General features: G+C 36.6%; 4 protein-coding genes across 4 annotated transcripts; 1 reads left to right on the forward strand and 3 right to left on the reverse strand.

Moving 5' to 3' along the window:
- Window positions 1-7,491: 7,491 nt before the first annotated feature.
- On the reverse strand, window positions 7,492-8,239 carry ftn-2 (Ferritin). The gene is made up of 3 exons (NM_058797.9): window positions 8,155-8,239; window positions 7,753-8,106; window positions 7,492-7,703 (listed from the first exon to the last, which is right to left on the reverse strand). Exons 1-3 carry the CDS (start codon window positions 8,209-8,211, stop codon window positions 7,602-7,604), a joined length of 513 nt encoding a protein of 170 aa, NP_491198.1. The 5' UTR covers window positions 8,212-8,239; the 3' UTR covers window positions 7,492-7,601.
- Window positions 8,240-10,201: 1,962 nt separating this feature from the next.
- On the reverse strand, window positions 10,202-11,398 carry rab-8 (Ras-related protein Rab-8A). The gene is made up of 4 exons (NM_058798.9): window positions 11,342-11,398; window positions 11,140-11,294; window positions 11,032-11,092; window positions 10,202-10,972 (listed from the first exon to the last, which is right to left on the reverse strand). Exons 1-4 carry the CDS (start codon window positions 11,369-11,371, stop codon window positions 10,583-10,585), a joined length of 636 nt encoding a protein of 211 aa, NP_491199.2. The 5' UTR covers window positions 11,372-11,398; the 3' UTR covers window positions 10,202-10,582.
- Window positions 11,399-12,092: 694 nt separating this feature from the next.
- On the forward strand, window positions 12,093-17,659 carry D1037.1 (Protein SON). Its single transcript, NM_058799.6, has 11 exons — window positions 12,093-12,200; window positions 12,276-12,559; window positions 12,615-13,025; window positions 13,102-13,388; window positions 13,818-13,966; window positions 14,589-14,825; window positions 14,984-15,074; window positions 15,128-15,339; window positions 15,765-15,887; window positions 16,828-17,056; window positions 17,109-17,659. The coding sequence occupies exons 1-11, from the start codon at window positions 12,114-12,116 to the stop codon at window positions 17,357-17,359; spliced, it is 2,361 nt and encodes a 786-aa protein (NP_491200.1). The 5' UTR covers window positions 12,093-12,113; the 3' UTR covers window positions 17,360-17,659.
- Window positions 17,457-21,333, reverse strand: ipla-4 (phospholipase A2). Its single transcript, NM_058800.4, has 11 exons — window positions 21,186-21,333; window positions 20,638-20,706; window positions 20,517-20,588; window positions 20,356-20,468; window positions 19,686-19,972; window positions 18,825-19,146; window positions 18,537-18,780; window positions 18,257-18,337; window positions 18,129-18,202; window positions 17,666-17,819; window positions 17,457-17,609 (listed from the first exon to the last, which is right to left on the reverse strand). Exons 1-11 carry the CDS (start codon window positions 21,324-21,326, stop codon window positions 17,493-17,495), a joined length of 1,674 nt encoding a protein of 557 aa, NP_491201.3. The 5' UTR covers window positions 21,327-21,333; the 3' UTR covers window positions 17,457-17,492.
- Window positions 21,334-21,509: the final 176 nt, after the last annotated feature.

Here is a 21,509-nt window from a genome sequence, read left to right on the forward strand (position 1 = left end):
TACAAAGTTTTTAAAAAGTCACGAGAACAAATTGCTGAGTGCTTGATAACTAAACAAAAAGGAAATGACAACATTTTGGCAAATTTTAATGGGCTAAATGTGCAGTCGTCAGTCACTTTGTGCAAAACGAATGAGAGAAAGAGTTTGATGTTTCGTCGCGCTGGGAAAAGGAAAAAGATAAGCGGAAAAAAGTGCTGATAGCGGGAGCTTTATCAATTACCTCAATTTGAGACAGCGAGGCACACATGAAATTGAGACTAACTGGAGTTCTCCTCCCTGGATATAACGCCAAGATGGAAAAAAACGATAAAATCTCGAGAGAGAAAAAACCATTAATTTCGACACTACGGCGACGAAGAGGAAGAAGACGCTCAAGTGTTTATCGAGGGAATCCATCACAACCGCATCTTGTTGCAGAACACTCGTTTTGTTGAAAAATTTAATTGGGAACCAGAACAAAGTTTTGGTAGTTAAATAGTTGTTATGGGCTTGATAAAGATCTTTGCTAATTGAAATTAAAGTTGGGGGCTTCAGGTAGATCAAAGTTGCGCGTAAAGTCTCATGTATTGGAGAGGGCGGACAAGCGGAAGAAAGCTGAACATTTTTGTATAAGGACTTCAAATTTGAATTAAAAATCGCAAGTCGGCAAATCGGCAAACCGGCAATTTGCCGATGTGCCGAATTTGTCGAACGGCAATTGCCGCCTACCCCTGGTGGACACTTTAAAATTACAATTTTTAATTGCCTTGAGGATGACCCACAAGTAAATTTATTGTTTTAATCAAAGTTAGTCAAAACAATAAAAAGGTCGGGACCCTCACGAGTCCGACAAAGAGAGGATAAAAATAGACCGGCATTGGGAGAAGAAAGGGAAAAAAGAAAGATGGCATATTGGGAAATTAGAGATCATAGAATTAATTATAGCCGAAAAACAAAATTATTCAAAACCATGTTATGGAGGAATCAATAACTTTAACAAATTCACGGGGAGAAAGGAAATGGGGAGTTTTATGTAAAATAGCATTTCAGACGGGGACAGTTCAGGTGAAAAAATCAGTAATTTTTGGTTTTGTACATATAATAATCATAGGCCTTCTTTTGGACTCGGTAATTCTGATCAGATCGTTTAGATTTGGGAAGTAAGAGGTGCCGCTTATGAATTTATAAAGAAGTAGAAGCTTTGCCTTAAGCCTTCGATGATGAATCGAGTAGATATTAAGAATTAGAAGACGGTTTTCATAAGAATTAACTATTGAGAACTTAGAAAAACAATTTCTTGTTTCTTTTTTAGTTGATTTCCAGAAACTCATTCAACATCCTAAAGTTTCTGCGAAATTGAAAAAAAACTAATTGAAACCCAACACACTTGGAATAGGGTGTGGTTGTGGTGGTTGAAGGAATCAATCAGAATGAGTTATTTAATGATTCGTCGCTGGTCAAAGTGAAGACAGGAAAAGGGTTCACCCACAAGTAAGGTGTGATGCTTCTGTTTTCGGTTGGAGAACATAAATCAATGGGTAGTGGGTCACGTATCCGGTGATGACAGAGAGAATAGGAAACATCTGTATTCGGGTAATTTGAGATTTTAATTTGCAAATGGTAAGATTTTCTACCATAAATAAAATTGAAAATTTATTGTGGCGTTACACTTTCTAATTGTACATAAGTTATCACATTTCTATAGATCTGCGTAACTGAGCATATCAAAAATATCAAACAATAATTTTTAAAAAGTAAAATTCTAATCAACTAAAAGCAAATCTCGAAACAAAACGGAAACTTTCAATCCATAAGCCACCTTCTAAACGAGAAATCCAAGAATTTTCTCACATGTCACGCAACATTAATAGACATGCAACAGTGCGTTTCACTAGGTCCGATTTCTCCTTTTCTCTTTTGTAGAAATGATATTGAGTGAAAGGGCGTTTAGCTGAAAAATTGAATAGTTTTATGAGGCAAATCAAGGTAATTCCGACCTAATATATTTTTATTTTAAACATTTAAAAAATATTAAATTTTAGGCGTGAAGTTTTCAGCCTTGAATTTGGAGATTGAAGAAAATCCGCAAGTCAGTGTGAGAGTCTGTAGGGAAGTAAAACAAGTGATGGATTGCATAAGATGCGAATTTGTAGATTATTTGTCATGTTCCACATTTACGGATTTTATTAAAGATTTGCTGCGATTAGACACATTTTTGTGGAACGGAAGTAAAGGGGGCAAAGTAAAGGAAAATAGATAGAGAACAATTCCAAATTTCAGCGGTCAAGTTTGTCTTGAAATTGGTTTTTCTATATTTTTCAGTACCAATTACCATCCAAAAAGGGAATTGGAAAACGATGAAGAACCGGCGCCGCGGCGGGAATGCGAAAATCAGTGAACTGAATGGAGGGGGCATATAGAATAGTATTGTTTTCTCGCAACCAGCGGATTATCTCGCAAACATTTAACACACGGAGCTCCAGGTGTATTGAATTACGGTAGTACACATTTCAATGGAAATTAAAAACTATTTGAATCTGAATCTAGCTTCATGTTTGAACAAGAGTTCATTGCTTGACGCGGAGAACAAAAAGTTTTGCGAAAGTTCAATAAAATGGTAGCCTGCCTGCCTGCCTGGGAGGTGACCTAGGTTACCGTTTTTTTCGTTGAACTTTAGTCAGGCAGGTAGATAGGTCAACTTACAGTTAGTTCAGCAAAAGACTCAACAATTTAATGTGTGATGCCTAAATTCCCTATTGCATATTTTCAGAACTTTTTGCGTGAAGTCATGAAAGTTAAACTGGGCAATAATTATGAAAACGAGGCAAGTAATAAGGTAAGTAATTTTGTTCCAAGCATTACAATATTGCTTCTAGAAAAGTTTTAAATTCTTCAAGAAATTCTGTTTTGGTTGATTTCCAAATTATCTGAAATTTTTAAGCAATGTCAGATATAACATATTTCAAAAAAAAAAGATTTGGAGTTTGATTGAAAGTATTGTTCATTTTAGCTACACGCAACGAAAAGTTTTTTACAAAGTCTTGATTTAAAAAAAGTCGATTTGAACTATAACGAATCGATGTTTAAATTGAAAAAAGTAAATCAAACTGAAGGAAAAGGATAGAAGAAGAAGAAGCTGAACATACATCGCATTCTTTTAATTGATGTTCTTCATGATGTGGAGCTTTTTCTCCTTTTCTCTCTGTGTATGTGTTACAATGTTGCAACAACACATGCTCTTTCATCCCCACCCAACTTTTTCTTTTCTTCATCTCGTCGAAAATCAAAAAGAGTTCTGGCAGTTGCTCTCTCTCTCTTTTTTAACACAAAAAACCACCACACTAATATATAATTATATATCCGAGAGAATCTTTTTCCTGGTGTCCGGGTATTCAATCATTATAAGACGTGAGAGGCAAGAGTTGCAGAAGACACAATATTTTGGGAACTTTTTTAAGTGCGGTAGGCACGAAGGCAGGCAGGCAGGCATGAAAGTGTGAAAATGAAAAACATATGTTTTCTGAAGAATTGTTTGTTTAAACGGCAGTCATTTTTACACTTTTTTTTCTACTGAAAGCTGATCTTCTATGGGTCCCTCATTTTGTTTAGCGTTCAGTTTTCAAACGAAAAAGTAAAGTTATTAAAGAGTACGAATTATATCGAATTTCTGAGGAATTACATTTTACTGAGATACTTTGTTTTATTGAATATGATTTTCTTGTCGTGCCAAAACACACTTCGAAGGAAAAAATGGCCAGAAAAATTTTCAGACTAACTTTTACCGACTTGCTCTGAAATTTTCTGTGCTTCAAAGACATCTTTTCATTTTGGAAGTCTACGATCAAAACATTTTTTCAGTTTTATATCTTAACTATTTTAAAATAACTAGACAATGTAGGTTCATGACATATGGCAGTGCTTCAGTTATGTGCAAAAATAGCACAAACTGATTTTTCACCACTGTTTAACTTGAGAAAAAAGATTTTTTGCCTTTTTTTGTAGCAGAAATTGATCGACGAATTCCCAAAAAGCAAAAACTGAGATTTTTAAATTTTCAAAAAATTACCTAGAATTGTGTGCATGCTTTAAAGTAATTTCCCCACTGGCGCTCCTCTACGTTTAAGTTCAAAATCTGATATATAAACTTTCAAAGAGTAGAACAAGCAAAAAGGGCGTTCAAGAAAAGTTGGTATAAGGATAAACAGGATAATGAAAATGGGCAAGTAATATAATATCACATTCCAAAACGGTCGGAGGCAGGTGTGGAGACAAAACGACAATTAAAAGTTGATGGTTGTTCGGAAGTGCGTGACGTGGCAACAACAACATTCGAGGGGACCGAGGAGGGAAATAAGGTTTATGACCTTCGGGAATTTGGAATCTATTGAGTACTTTTGGAAGATGAACTGAAGTCATTGATAAGGAATAGGTGGTAGGCAGAGTAGGTGGATCGTGGTGGGACCTTGGAGAAGTCACAGTAATTTATAGTTTAAAGAAGCACTGTTTAGGTACGCGGTGTTTCACGCAGGCACAATAATTCCGACTTATCAGCGCCCAAAGCCACCTACACCTACATCGTGCCTAGATCTTCAATCATAAAAGCGGAGCTCTAAACTCAAAAAATAGATGACTGAGGAAACGCCTAGAAGTGCCTATCGTGAAAGTACGAGCAGCACAAAAGCCAAGCTAAGGGCGGAGCCTATTCTAGGGGTTTCCGACGCTTTTGTTTACTTTTGACTTTGGTTATCATTCAGAAAAATTTGTAGATTAGGGATTACGTAAATTTCCATAAATTTTTTGATTTTTGGGTTAACCGGATATTTTGGAATTTTCTAAATTTAGATATTATGGAACAATTTTTGGAAAAAAATTATTTTTCGGATAAGCTAGAATTTTTCGAAAGTCTAGAATTTTTGGATATTTCAAAATTTGAATTTTGGTACAATTTTGGAAAAGTGTGGTTTTTTTTATTTATTTTTAAAGTTGGGAAAAGTTGGAATTTTCAGATTTAAAAAAAAAAAGTTTTTTTTGCGATTTTCGGAATTTCAGAAGTTAGTGAATTGAATTTTTGAAACAAACTGGGAAATTTGAAAAATTTTCAAACTTGATAAAATTTAACTTTGTACACTTTGGACAATCTGGAGCAGGAAGCTTTTAACTTTGTACAACGAACTGGGAGATTTTTAATTTTTGAAAGTTTTTGGTTTTTGATTTTTAAGTCCGAAATTTTTGGTTTTTTACATGATATTGGCTCCACCTGCATCTTGGCTTATTCTTTAAATTTGCCGGACAAGCCACAAAACCCAAACAATTCGTCAAATAATCTCTCTCGGCCAATTCAACCAGCAAACGTCTTCTTGTCAAGTACTTTTGAACAGGAGAACGGGGGAGAGGATAAACGGACAAGTATGACGGATTTGACAAGGCTAATCGCTCCGAAGTCTCACTTTTTCTTCGGAATACTTTGTATTGTTAGGTTCATGACCTCTTATTATTTGACATTTATGGGGGAGAGAAGATTTGATTCATAATGGATGTTGGAATTGGGTTCAAATTCACTCGGGACCCATGTTGGAAAGTGTAAGGTTTTGAGAGTACGGTAGCCTTCAAGTCTGATAAATATTGAAACTGAAAGGAGAAAGTGTTTTCCGGGGAAAATGTCAAAGTCTCAAAACATTTCTAGCCACAACAAATTTCAAAATGATTTTTCCAAAAAAAGCATCTTTCTAGCTCTGCTGGAAAGTTAGAATAATAGAGCTCAAAAAAATTTTTCTCGAAATTCAAAGTTTTGGGTCGGCCCCGTCAATCGATATAAGCGCCACAGTAGTCATTTTAAGAGACACTGTACTTATTGCTACGAGATATTTTGCGCGTCAAATATGTTGCGCAAAACGCATTCTCAGAATGTTGTGTTCCCGTAATATGTACGTGGCCGCAAAAATCATAAGGAAACGAATTGAAAACGGTACGATACTTGTGGAGTTTAGTTCGCGGTAGGACCCTGGTCACTAGATAGGTCAACTTTTTGTAGAAAGTGTTATATTAGTTCAAACACAAACTCTTTTGACCAGTCACCTACTCTAACTCTTTTTGTTTACTGGAGACTTTGAATAAGTCGATGAATCATTGGCAAACTATGAAAAGTCACTAAATGTGTATACATATGTGTGTGTGGCCACTCGTCGTAATTCACACAACGGATTTGTATTAATAACAATAAAAGAATTGAATTGCATAAATCTGTCTCTCTTTCACTCATTGAGAAAAGCAGCGAAGACAGCGTTTCTTTTTATGGAATTGAGTGAATTCGTGAGATAATGAAAGAGAATTTAGAGGGGGGGAAATGTGTAGTTCTGGAGTGTAATAAGGAAACATGGTATAGGATTGATAAGATTACAAAACAAATTTGTTGAAAAGCTAGAATGCTTAACTTAAATGTCTAAAAGACCTAGAAAAAGCAAAAACTCGGCCACTCTGGAAAATTGCTGGTCGTGTTTAGTTTTTTCTAGGCTACGTCGCAATCTAAAATTGAAAACATTTTGTGATTCTATCAGGGGTGGGCGGCAATTGCCGTTGGGCAAATCGGCAAATTGAAGATTTCCCGATTTGCTGAAAATTTTCAATTCCGGCAATTTGTGGGTTTGCCGATTTGCCGGATATCAGATTTGCCGGAATTGTTGAAACGGAATTTTTTCTTGAAAAGCGGAAACACTTAAAACTGTGTCATTTTGAAACTTTTTTCCCGTTTTTTGCTATATATTATATTTTCATAGAATTAGCTTACTTTTCAAAGCTGATGTAGGAACATTCATAGGATGCGTACAATTTTGCCGAGGAAAATTGAAATTCTGAAATTTCCAAAAAAAAAGTGCAAAACCATAATTTGCCGTTTTTCCGCCAGAATTTAGCAAATCGGCAATTCACGGGTTTGCCGATTTGCCGGAATTTGATTCCAAATAAACAAATATAATTTTAAAAAACTGTGAAAATTTTTGAAATTTCTGAAGTTTCTAGTCAAAGGTTTGTTTAATTGCCAAATTCTGCAATAATTTCCGAAGTAAATGTGAAGCTTCAGTGGCAAAAATTGAGTTAGCACAATTCTTTGAACAATTATTGAAAAATCAAATAATAGAAAATCTTACTGTTAGAGTTAAAACTGATGTGTTTCAATTCATCCATCACACCTTCCGAATCAATCTTTCCCCAGGAAAACAAATCAAAATAAACAAAAGCGGAGGAGAATGTCCTTCTTTTCCTGGCGAATCCATAACTCATCTCGCTAACCCATTTGCATCGCTTCTCGATTGCAAAAAAGTCAAACAAAGGCCGATGGAAATCTTCTAATCTGCCTGCTTTTTGCACTTCACACTCATTCCTATTCTGTTCCATTTTCGATTTCGAATTCCGAGAATTTTAAAATCGTCTTTGGAAAGTTAAAGACCAAACGGCTTATCAAGAAAGATTGTGACACGGAATTAGTATGATAATGAACTGTGGCAAACAAAAACGCTTCGATCAATACTTTTCATTTGACAGATTGTGGCATGTTTGTAAATTTTCGCAAATAATTATGTACAGAGAGAACAAAAGAAGATGCGATGAGCAGATAAGATATATATTAATTAATCGGAAAAGTGTTCCTTATCGAAGACGTACTCTCCAACTCCTGGTCCGACTCTCTTGAGGTTGGCAACCATGCGGGCGAATTCGTTGATAGATTTGACCTGTTAATTTCATCAGATTCTAAATTAAAAAAAATAGAATAATCCTCACCTGCTCGTCCAAATATTTCTCCTCGATAAAGTCAGTGAGATGCGCGTCGTTGTGGTTTCCGGCTGTCGAGTGCAACTTCAGAAGCGACTCGTTGTTGAACTTCTCGAGAGCCAACGCGGCTTCAAAAGCCTTCAAGGCGGTTCCCCACTCATCATTCTCTGGCTTCTGGATGTCCTGAAGCACGACACGTCCTCCACGAAGATTCTGCACACGCATGAGCTCGGTAGCATGCTCACGCTCCTCATCCGATTGTTCCTTGAAGAACTTGGCAATGTTTGGAAGGGCAACATCGTCACGATCGAAATAGAATGACATTGAAAGGTAGACGTATGAGGCATAGAGCTCAATGTTGATCTGAAAAATTAGGGGATTTAGTTTAGAAACATCGAAATAAAGACGTACCTGCTTGTTAACGGCAGCTTCAACCTCGGAGTGGTAGTTTTGACGAGCGAGAGACATTATTGATGGTAGTTTGTGGCTGGTAAGGCTGCAATACTGCTCAATGAGCATAAATAGTTGGTATTTAAGCAGGAAAGGGGTGGAGCACGTCGGGAGGCGGAGACGGTGTGCATCTTATCAATTGATAAGGAACAAGGTTAAGGAAAAGAATGAGATTTTGAGAAGGCAAAAAAACTATGATCAGCGTCAGAAAATGGCAAAAATCAAGTGAATTGGAAGAAAAGGAAGATAGGGCAAATTAAGTGCGAATGAAATTAGAAACTTCGAAAATGTGATCTCAAGCGAAAAAGTTGAATTTTTTGTTATTTGTTCTACTTATTACGGAACACAAAATTCTGAAAATGCGTATTTCGCAACATATTTCACGCGCAAAGTATCTCGTAGCGAAAACTACAGTAATTTTAAATCGACACAAGCGCTACAGTAGCCATTTAAAAATTAGTGTGGATTTCGCTTCGAGATATTTTGTACGTCAAATATGTTGCGCAATACGCATTTTCAGAAACTTGTCTTCCCGTAATAGTATTATGCTTCAACTTAAAAGTTCCTTTATTAGGGGAACCACTCGCTTTCGAAATGCGTATTGTGCAACATATTTGACGCGCAAAATATCTCGTAGCGAAAACGATTTTTGTAATGAATTTCTGTGCCATCGATATTCAATTTTTCGATTTTTGTCATTTCGATAAATAAATTATTTTAATACATTCCGAAAATTGAGCCCATAAATCGACCTACAGTAGTCATTCAAAGAATTACTGTAGTTTTCGCTTCGAGATATTTTGCGCGTCAAATACGTTGTGCAATACGCATTCTCAGAATTTTTTAAAGTAATAATAAAGTGTTTTTAGTGTTCAGGAGTTACAAGAATCTAAAATTCAAGCAAATAACATACGACTGAGAGAATCCAGTATAACTCCGAGTTTTGATGAGTGGTCTAATTGCATTCTTAGCGAGCATTCGAACAGAATTCATTTTTAAAAATGAAATATATTTTGAAGAAAAGAAGAAGAAAAACGAATGTTAAAAAGTGACGTGAATTCGGTCATGATTATTGAAAAGGAATGAGTAGAAATCGGAATCTTTCTGTTATGTGTACAATCTAGGTCGTATCCCGTGATTTCTGTTTGTCCCTGACCCTTTTTTATCATCATCGGTGAATCGATAGCAATGAAGTAGGAAAGTTGATCATCATTCTGCCATCATATCACGTGAGTCGTCACCAAATGGAGCCGGGGGTTTTTGTGTGTGTGCGTGCACAGTTGAGATGCTGATAAGATAGGCTACGTGAGTCGCTTATCAGGCGGTACGTGCTCTCTGTCGTCGCCGTTTGACGAATGTCTTTTACTCTTTTTGTCTTCGTTTTTCCATTGATCAACTAATCAAGCAGACATTTATGATAACTCAAACCTTGACAGATTTTTTCTTTAATTACATCAGATATCTTAATTCTGAGAATGCGTATTGCGCAACATATTTGACGCGCAAAATATCTCGTAGCGAAAACTACAGTAATTCTTTAAATGACTACTGTAGGTCGATTTACGGGCTCTATTTTCGAAACAAATTTTTGTTCGAATTGTGACAACGATATTCAATTTTCTTTAGTTTTTTTAAACGAAAAATTGGAGGAAAATCGAATATTGTTGTCACAATTTAAAAAAAAATCGTATCGAAAGACCAGCCCGTAAATCGACACTTCAGAAGGCATTTAAATAATTACTGTAGTTTTCGCTACGAGATATTTTGCGCGCCAGATATGCTGTGCAATACGCATTCTCAGAACTTAGCGTCTCCGTAATACTTGCAACGTTTTTCGTGTTTAACTATTCAAAATTGTGGTACTTTCTACTATTCAATGTCGCTGGTATATGAATCTGACTCTGCAAAATAGAAGCTCAGTAAAAAACTTCTAGAAAAAATTAATTTTAATTTGCATGACCGACAAAACCCCAATATTCGATCAAAATTCAGAAAATTCAAAAAACTTGGGAAAACATGCAATTTGGTTCATACATTCGCGAAAAAAATAAATCTGAAATCCTGAAAAGAAATCTCATCAGAATGCTGGGTGTAGGGGGGTGAATTGAATATGCGAGAGAGAGCGGACACAGAGAAATAGACGGGACGAAAATGGTAAAAACAAAGCAAGTGTTGGTTATTATGGTCAGAAGAGAAGAGAGAAGAAAAAAGGTTATTTTTAGAATTATAACCGTACTGCATACAAAAATGTGCGAAGGAGGAGTTTTTGGAACAGAAAATTCAAACGGAAAGAAAATATGAAAAGAGATATGGTACACTATTGAAGTTGAATTGAATTGAATCACAATCAACTTCGAAAAGGGCAGAACATGGCGAGAGAGCAATAAATTTAAAGCAAATTGCAGCTCCAGTTGCTGAAGAAGCTCTTCTTCTGTGTCCCCGATCCACCGACGTTCACACGACCCGTATTCGAAACTGATCCACCGGCACGCATCTCGTTCTGCTCCATCTTGCTCTTGATATCACGAGCCAGTGTGAAGAAAGCTTCATCAATATTCAGATTGGCCTTCGCCGACGTTTCCAGGAATTTCGTGCCGTACTCGATTGCGAGCTGCTCTCCACGGTCCCGCGACACTTCACGGCGTTCTTCAATATCACATTTGTTGCCGATGATCATCCTCTCGACATCCGAAGCCGCATGCTCTTCTATATTGCGAATCCAGTTTTTGATGTTTTCAAATGATCGCTCGTTGGTGATATCGTACACCAGAATGATTCCCTGAAAGATAAATTAATTAAAATTTGAAATTTTGTGAAATAAATTTTGATAAAACATGCCATAGCACCGCGGTAATAAGCCGTTGTGATAGTTCTGAATCTCTCCTGCCCGGCTGTGTCCCTGAAAAAAAATATTTATAAAATCGGATTTAATAAAAACTAGCTCACCAAATTTGAAGTTTGATTTTCTTCCCATCGAGCTCAATCGTACGGATTTTGAAGTCGATTCCAATTGTTGAAATGAACGAGTTATTGAACGAATCATCTGAGAACCGGAACAGTACGCACGTCTTGCCGACTCCACTGTCTCCAATAAGCAAGAGCTGTAAAACGATGTTTTCTTGACATCTTGGCATGCAAAAGTTCTCACCTTAAACAAGTAGTCGTAAGTTTTTGCCATTTTATTGGAGTGAGTGAGAGAAAAGCTCTGAAAATAGGAAAACTATAGAAAAGTAACGCGAAATCGAAGAAAAACAATTAAAATAAAGTGAGATTAAAGGTGCATTGAGTTTTTGACACTGATGGGTCCCGGAGCGAAAAGTACAAAAGCCTTTCATTTTTTTAAATTGTTTAAAAACTGTAATTTTATTTGTTTTGTTTTACTGTTTTTTAAATTTTCTTTTCAATTTTAATCGAAAGTTAAAAGTAAATGAGACTTTTAAATTGAATTTTCCAAGTTTCATGACCGCAAAAAATGAAAAAAAAAAAGAAATGAACAGATGTCACGCTGTGTGTGTGTGCTCAGTTGGTTTGAGGATAGCTGGTCAATATTGAAGGGTCATGTGAAGACGTATGTAATTAGTAATTCCCACACAATGTCCGCAAAGAAAGCGACAAATGAGTGTTGAGGAATAAAATTTGGAGGAAATTTCGCAATAAAAAGATTTGTTTTCACTGAGGGAATGAATCGATTAGACAGCTCACAAAGACATCGTGGTCACGGGCCTTTTTCAAAAATAAACTATTGGGAGGGGGCGAGGTGGTGGTATCGGTGCAGCAGGAAAACAAAACGCGCAGCGGCCACGGCCATGACGATGTAAAAACGTAAAAACGGAGCGTCGTTTGTATCCTCTTGTTTTGCAATTTGAAAAACTTTTTTTTAAACAAAAAATCACCTTTTTTCAGGTCAAAAAGTTCCAAGAATGGTCGATGGCGAGGGAATTACCCCGAAAACTTGCAGTGAAGACATCATTAAAGATCTTTTAAATGATGTGAAATCGTCGGAAAAAGTAAATTAATTTAAATTGTACTGGAAAATTTACAAATCGAATTATATAATTATAATTAATTATCATTATTTTCAGCCATTCTCAGTGGATAAACTAGCCGGATGCGATCAGACAGATTTTGTTGGGAAAAGGCCGAAGAAGCATCACAGGCACAAGTCGAAGAAAAGCAAGAAAGTTCGAAGAAGATCCAAAACTTGGTCTAGTTCAAGAAGTCGAAGCCGGAGCCGGAGCAGAAGCCGGGGGCGTAGTCAGGAGAGGAGAAGAAGCAGAAAGAGTAGGAAAAGCAGAAGCAGGAGCCGTTTAAAGCATAGGGAAGAAAAAATTGAGAAGAAAAATCTCGAAAAAGCGCCAAAAAATGAGTAAGTTCGAAAATAAATTCGAAATAAGTATTTAAACTAATAAAAATTACTACAGATTAATCCCGCAAGCGCCAAGTACCGAAAATGGCAAACCGAAAGAATTTAAGGAGCCGCCAAGGAAAGATGAGGCCGATGATCTACCGCTTGGCGCGGATTTCAGCACCCCTTTAGTGAAAAAAGAGACAAAGCTGGCTATTAGCATCACTACAGTTCTGCCAAAAGCCGAGAATAAGAAAGAAGTTGAGGATGGAGAAATAGAAGAAATTGCATATGGAGATGGAGATTTTAAAGAACCAGAAGGAATCGAAAAGAATTTGGAGAATAAAAATATATGTGAAAATGGAAATCTGGATAATTCTGAAAATGAAAAAAGTAAGGAGAAAGACAAGAACCGAAAAAAGGAGAAAACTGAAAGAAAACGGAAGCGCAGTCATTCAAGCAGTGATAGGAGAGGAAGAAGAACAAGGTGAGTCACTCCACCAAAAAAATAAAAACACCAAAACAGAATATATATAATTTTTCTTGAAATTCATCTCTTTCAGCAAGGAATCCCGTCGTCGTTCTCGTTCGAGAGACACACACCGTACTCGCCGACGATCTCCGGAAAGATCAAGAAGATCCACAGAGACTCGCAACGAGAGACCCGAGAGACCTTCCAGATGGAGAAGTCGTTCCAGAGAACGGAAAGAATATGATTCATACCGACGACGAAGATCCCGAAGTCGAGAAGTCATTGATAAGGAGAAGCTATTGGCGATTGCCAAGACGAAAAGAGCAGAAATGATGTCGAATGGCGACAGAGATAGTGCATCGATTGAGGATTTTGTTAGTGAGTATGACTCGTGTTACGGGAAAATAAAAATTCTGACAATGCGTATTTCACAACATATTTGACGCGCAAAATATCTCGAAGCGAAAGCTACAGTAATTCTTTAAATGACTACTGTAGTGCTTGTGTCGATTTACGGATGTGATTTAATGATCGATAAAATATTAAGAAAAACAGTTTTAAAAAATAACAGAATAATACGAAGAAACGGAGGAAAATGGAATATCATTGTCAATATTCGAAAATAAACTTTTATACATTTCGAATGTCGTTGCCGTAAATCGACACAATCGCTACAGTAGTCAGTTAAAGAATTACTGTAGTTTTCGCTGATATTTTGCGCGTCAAATATGTTGCGCGATACGCATTTTCATAATTTTTTATTCTCGGAATAATTGAGCGAGAAACACTAAAAACATCAATTTCCAGCGTACTGCAAGAAGCTTCAAAGACGACAAGAACGAGAGAAACGTCGAGAAGCTGGACACGATGTCAGTGATCATGACAGTGATAGAGAAACAGTTCGATACAAGCATCCATATGCTATGCCAAAGGAACCTATTCGCATTAATATTGTTGTATGTTCCTGGACAAAATGATCAACACCCCTGGTCCAAATTTAGGAGACTTTTCAGAGAACGGTTCAAAATTTCTACAAAAATATCCTATTTTTAAATACCAAATTATTTTGTCGAAATTTTGAAATTTCTGAAAAGTTTCCATATGAAATTCGGCTTTTTGGAGCCATTTTGAGTATAATAGAAGCAAAAAAAAATTTAGACAAAAAAAATTGAAATTTTCAAAAACTCAAAAAAAATGCTTGAATTTATTTTTTACAAACTGTGAAACAGTGAACAATTTATGGTCTAAAAAAACCAAAAAATCAATTTTTCGTCAAAATACCAACAAAAAAAAGTCCCCCCGGAATAGCATGTGAATTAAGATGTTTATCTTCAAAAAAGTCTCAAATTCAGAAAAAGCATAGAAAAAAAAACGAAAAAAAACAAGAAACAATGAAAAATTCAACTTTTAAAACGAGATTTTTCAATTTTAGTTGAATTCCCTATTTTTTCTTTTAAAAAATTGAAAAAGCACAGTTTTAAAGGTGGATTTTTCATTTTTTTTTTTTCGTGAATTTTGAGAACGAAATCACCTCTAAACGAAAATTTTCCAAAAAAAAAAAAAATTAAATATTTTCAGACTGCCACATCCGCCAATCTAGCTCAAAAAGCGATCACAGGCCCAGAAGAGCCAACTCAACTCGGAGCTGCCCAACTTCGTATTGTTTTCCCTGTCTCCTCTGGTGCTGTGCACAAAGAAAATGCCGAATGGGTGCCCGTCGAAAAGGAGGATGTTCCGAAAAGTTGCTCCGTTGAGCAGAAGAAGCATGTGGCTCTCACAAGTCTTGAAATTGATCGGTGTAGAGCACAGGGAATTGTAAGAAAATCGAAATATTTAGGAAAAAAAAGTTCGGAAAATTATACATTTTTACAGAATTTTGTTGATTTTGGTGATAAAAAATTAAAAAAATTTTTTTTTCAAATTTTGGAAAACGAAAATTTGCAATTTTCCCCTGAAAAAAGTCAATTTTTCAGCCTGTCGCCCCAGCACCCGTGCCGAAATTCCTCAACTCGATCTTGCCACCACCGCCGGCGCCTCCCCAGTTTCTACCGAATCCCACTGATTGTAAATTCAAGATTTTAGTTTTTTTTTTACAATTGAAAAATCTAAATTTTCAGCATTCCGTCCTCCAACGCCACCTCCGCTACCTTCTGTTCTTTATGTTCCGAATAAGGATCAAATGATTTTGAAAGAACCAAAAGATATCCCGATACCAGCTCCCAGTGATATTGGAAAAGTACTGAAACAACGAACAGAAGCACAACGAAAAGTTTTGTCGACTCCCAATGATTTTGATGCTCATCGAGCACTACGTGAAGCCAACGAACAGGTAAAGCTGGAAAAATAGTCGGAGAATATTATCCAGCCGTGAAATGTTGCGATTTCTGAGTCCCAGTCTCGTTACGACAATTTTTGTTTGTTGAGAAATGGTGTGCGCCTTTAAAGAGTACTGTAACTTCAAAATTGTGTAGCTACAGATATCGAAAAAATTGATTTTCGATAGTTTTCCTCACGATTTTTTATCGAAAAACAATGAAAAATCTATAAAAATTTCGAAAAACTAGAAAAGGCCGAAATTACAGTACTTTGCATTGAATAAAAAAATGTCGTGTCGAGACCAGTTACCGTATTCTTATAGTTAGATCAAAAATAACACACATTTTCGCGTCTGGAAAAATAAATTTAAACAGTTTTTAAACAAAAAACCTTTAAAATAAAAAAAAATTAAGTTTTTCAAAAATTCCAAATTTTAAGATCAGTCTCTGGGCAGCGCTAAAAAGTCTTCCTGGAGAGTACACCGGTACAACTGGCCTAAGGCTTCTGACTGCAGACGAGCTACAGCCTCAAAATCCAAAATATCACGCATGGGTGAAAAAGGTATGTGTGGTCTCGGAAAATTGTATTAAATTATCTCAAAAATCGGCACATTCTGCCGATTTTCATTTTGTGAAAAATGTGGCAATTTTTGTTTTTGAAATTGCCGCTTTTTTCACAATTTTGAAGAATTTCGGTTACGAAAATTCTGAGAGCTAAATAGAAAATTGAATCCAGAATTCTCGTAACTAATATTGCCCAGACGCGAAATTTCACGATTTTTGGGCCAAAAATACGGTACCTGGTCTCGCTACGACAAATTTTTGTTGATTTCAAATGGGTATGTGCCTTTAAGGAGTACTGTAATTTTAAACTGCGGAATTTTCATCGAATTTTTATTGTTTTCTTTACGATTTTTTAATCGAAAAACTATGCAAAATCTAGAAAATTCCACGGCAACGAAATTTTGAAACTACAGTACTCTTTAAAGGCACACACATTTGTACATCTAACAAAAATTTGTCGTGGATTACTGTAATTTCAATTTTGGAAATTTCGTTGGTTTTCGCAGTTTTCATAGAAATGAACGGTAGAAAAACTGCTGAAAATCAAAAAAAAAACCCCCAAAAAGTGAAATTACAGTACTCCTTAAAGGCGCATGCCTTTTCGAAATTAACAAAATTTTGTCGTGGCGAGACCTAACGCAAAAATCGTAAAATTTCGCGTATGAGTAATATACCTAAAGCAGAATGTGTCGATTTCTATCTACATCATCATCAATCCCTCCTACACCTTCGGAACCATCAATCGATTCATAACGTCAGCTGCAGTCTCCTAGAGAAGTCGTAAGTCGCATGTAAAACTGATTTCTTTCCTTTTTTTTTTTTTGAAAGGACCAGAAATCAGTTCTGCAGCGACTTTTTCCTTGTATTTTTATTTTTTCGAATAGCAACTCCATTAGTTCCCAAATTAATTTAAAAATTTCATAATCTTTCCTTTTCAGGACCAATTCAGAAATGCTGCACCAGCGACCGGCGGAATCGGAAGATTGATGCTGGAAAAGATGGGATGGCGTCCTGGAGAGGGTCTGGGAAAGGATGCGACTGGAAATTTGGAGCCGCTGATGCTTGATGTGAAGAGTGATCGAAAAGGATTAATCGCTGAGGAGGAGATGAGCATCAAGCAGAGAAATAAGATAAATGCACAGAATAATGTTCCAGTTGATTTATCGAGTTGGTTTTTTTCAAAACTCAAAATCTTTTCAAATTTTTTTTATATTTTCAGACAAAAATCCAATCTCCCTAATAATGGAACTTTGCGCTAAACGTCGCTGGAATCCCCCGTCATTCAGTTGTGAAGAATCCGGTGCTGATCACTTGAAGATGTTCGTCTGGACTATAGTCATCAATGATGTAGAATACCGTCCAATGTGTGGCTCAAAGCAAAAGAAGGAAGGAAAAGCCGTCGCTGCTCAGGTGGCTCTTCAGTCGCTAGGCGTACTTCCAATGGATCCGAATCTCCCAGTTTACATGTAGAATATAATCTCAATTCATCAGTTCATCATCATTGTTGTGTTTTCTCGTCTTTTCAATTGTCTAATAACAATCAATTAATTCTAAAAATTAAAGTATCCCCAGTCATTCAAATTTATTGTCAAATCAAAGAATCTCAAATTCCCGCCGTAGTTGTTGTTGTAGTCGTACGTGTCGTCGTCGTCTCAGAAGCTTCAGAAATCGATTTCTCCAATGTTTCCGAATCCTGCGATGTTTCAAGATTTTCAAAACCCTAAAATTCATTTTTAAAAAATCATTGAACATAGTAAAAATAGTTATTTTTAATACCTCTCTCTTCGGTTTGGTTGCCAGGTAATTGACAAGCTTCACAAACTGAGGCCTATGTGAAGCCACGTATTGTTCAGTCTCCCACATCACTTGCATCACCTTTTCCAAATCAATTTCATCCAGAGAAATGCCTTGCGACAAGTGAGGCGAGAATCTTAAATTATATTATCCATTTTGTGATTTTTAGACCAGAAGAACGGTGCCGGGTCTCGACACGACAAATTTTTCAGATGTAAAACGGTGTGCACCTTTTAAGATTACTGTAATTTATTTTGGAAATTTCATTGATTTCCTTCCTTCCAACATTATTTTATTTAAAACTTTAAAAAATCAATGAAATTTCCAAAATGAAATTACAGTACTCTTTAAAGGCGCACACCTTTTTTTTTTCATTAAACAAAAATTTTCGTTTCGAGACCTGGCACTGCATTTTTTGTTCAGAAATCGCAAAATTTGGTAATACCTAAAATAAGGTGCGTTGATCGAATGACACCATTCTCTTGCATATCTCACTGGCTGACCATTCGAAGCAGTACACTGAAATTAATAATTAGGAAATATACATTATAAATCCAAAATTTGAATTCAAACCTCTTTCACAAGAACATGCAACAAATTCCGAGTGCTTGCAAATGCTTTATAGCAAGATTTGGCAAATTGGATCGGGTTTTTCTGAAAAAAAGTAATACAATTTCCCATTAAAAAAGTATCGGTCTTTAACTCTTCAACTTTGTTATTTTGACATTTTAGATTTTTTTTCCAAAGTTCGTCAACTATTATGTTTTAAATTTAATTTAAAACCAGCTGAAAAAAAAATGTGCGGCGCTCTTGCAAATTTCTCGTAAAAGGACGTGTAAAAGGGCGTACTAACCGCATGCGCCACAATCAAATCGATTCCATCAATCTTTTCCGTTGGAAATACTCCTGTTCCAAGTGAAATGACACATCCAATCTTCCAGTTTCCACGGTTTTCTCGTTCAGATGAGCTTTTCGCAAACGATTTTTCAAGTTTATTCGTGAGGAAGAAATCAGAGATCAGTGCAAGCGTCGGATTGTTCGCAATCAAACCACCATCAGAAAGCCCATTGAATGACTCGAAGAAGTATGGAGCCGCGCTGAAAATTTTTTTTTTATATTTCAAAAAAAACTAGAGTCGTACGTTGTGCATCTCAGAGTCTTCCACAGCTCAACCTTCGTTGGATCCAGGAACTTATAGTGTTCACACGCTTCCTCTGGCATTTCTGGACGATAGGATCGGAAGAGGAGAAGTTGAGGTGGAACCATTCGAGTATCAGCTACAGTAACAATTGCTCGGTGTCTTTTGATACTCGACATTTTCGAATCTTCCCAAGTTGTGACGTGGCGGGCGATGTACTCCATACCGTTTGAACTATATTTTGGAACGGCTTTGTCAGCTCCACGGATGAAAACTCGATCACGCATATCTAGAAGTAGCTTTCGGGTTTCTTCAATGTTTCGATCTGAATTTAAAATAAGGTGATATGTAGGCACGTAGGCAAAAAGGCACAGTAGCCTTATTGCCTTCCAAGTTTTCTGAAACTCGTACTCAAAGGCGCTTTCGGATGGGTCTCGCCGCGATAAAAAGTTAACAAAGTTTAATTATTACGGAGACACTAAATTCTGATAATGCGTATTGCGCAATATACTTGACGAGCAAATATCTCGTAGCGAAAACTACAGTAATTTTTTACATTACTACTGTAACGCTGGTGTCTTTGCTTTCTCGTTTTTTTAAATTATTTTACCGTAAATCGACACCAGCTCGTAGTAAAGAGGTACTGTAGTTTTCGCTAAGAGATATTTGCTCGTCAAATATATTGCATAGTACGCATTCTCGGATTTTAGTTTTCCCGTAATAGTAAAAAGCGACAGCCAAAAAGATAACTACTACCATAAATTTTTTTCGTGGCGAGACCCAAATCGATGTTCCTTCTAGTACGAGTTTTAGAAAATATCAAAACTACGATATCTCAGTAGTTTAAAAACTATCAAACCCAACTGTTAGTTGATAAAAGAAGAGTGATAACACCTCCACAACTGGTTCCAGCAATATCATCAAGCTTCTCGACGAGCTTTCCACCGAGCAAATAATCAATATGAATGAGCATTTGTATCGTGATAACAGCTCGAATTCCGCCTCCGTCAAGTGCCAAAAGAACTCGTTCTTCAGGTTTCCACTGCTTCTTCTCACTTGCCAACACATTATTGTACTCACTATCCACGTCTACAAACGCACCCGGTGATGGACTTGGCGGATTATCGAGACTTTTGAAATCTTCACTGATTCTGGAAATATTATATATTAACATTGGGAACTGCAGCTCTACCGTAATCTTGTTCAAAATTACGGCGGGTTACCGTAGGTCATATGGTCATATGAGTACGCGGAAAAAATCGCTTTTTAAAATCAAATTGCAAGCGCGCTCCACGGCTAAATCAACATCCTCCGCCTCTAAACGGTGAGTCTCGATAGGATTCATCCGTTTGGCATACAACAGTAAAAAATGAAGCAAAAAAAAGAGAAAACATTTGAATTTCTAGTTTTGCCGCCAATACCTAACGAGACCCATCATCTTGAGGCGAACCGTTTTGACCTCTCGCTGGAGCGCGTTTGCCTCGGGGCCCATTTTTCTGCGACCACATAAAAAGCCTTCGAGAAAAAAAATCACTTTTTATCCGTACACAACTCCGTGGACGTCAGTCCATTGTTATTCTTGATTTTCCATATTTGACACGGAGCACACAGCACGACAAGCATTCGCACGATTTTTTGTTGATTATTCTAAAGTTATTATTTTGTTGCAAAAAACCATTAAATCAGTTTCCAAACCATAACAGCCACATGCATGGCAGTGTTTCCAGTTTCATCAGTCATTCTGAGATCGATGTGATGAATATACAACTGAAAAGAGTTATGTTAAATCCGCGAAAAATTATTTGAAAAAGCTAACTTTGTAAAGAAGATCAGTATTTCCATATCGAGCAGCATTCATCAAGGCTTCCAAGTGATTACAGACATTCTGAATTTAGGAATTTTTATTTTATTTTCCATCGCAAAAACAAATTCTGAAAATTTTCGATTTTTCACACATAAAATCACTGCCTTGAGTCCTGCCACGAATACAATTATTCAGCTACCGTACCCATGTGTACGGATCTCGGCACGATAAACGATAATTTGTTCTTATAAGCAAAGAGTGTGTGCACCTTTAAAGAGTACTGTAATTTGTATTCGGTGTTCGAACATGTCGCAGCAACAAAAGTACGCCTCAGACTACAGTACCTTTTTAAAGGCTCACACCCTTTCCAATTTAATAAAACATTTCGTGTCGAGACCATCCATCCACCGTATTTTTTGATTCAAAATTCGCAAATTGATAACTTGCCAGAAAAGGACGAAAAAACAACGAATTCTTTACCGTAACCTTTTAAAGGCGCACACCTCGCTTCTACAGTACCGGGAGATCAAAAATCGTAAATTCTGCAGCCAAGTAATTACCGAAAGATCATAATCGAATGCCATGTGATCAGCTCGTGCCCGATCCTTTGAGTTTTGTCGTTTCCCACGATCGTTGCTCTTCGATCGATAGCGAAACATCACTTTTCTCCCCAAATTCGACAATGATCTCTCTCGCGGCATTTTAAAATGAGGCTATTCAAATGTTTCATAGGGTTGAAGGGTTTTTCACGTTTTTATTTCATTTTTTTTTAATTTTCGGACCACGGTAATATAATAATAATTTATTACGCTCGCTGGGAGACGTGAAGGAATACAGAATACAAAAGTTATCATTGTTCGCTTGAACTAGAATTAGTGCAGTCG

The sequence above is a fragment of the Caenorhabditis elegans genome, chromosome I, assembly GCF_000002985.6.
Source record: "Caenorhabditis elegans chromosome I".
Taxonomy (NCBI): domain Eukaryota; kingdom Metazoa; phylum Nematoda; class Chromadorea; order Rhabditida; family Rhabditidae; genus Caenorhabditis; species Caenorhabditis elegans.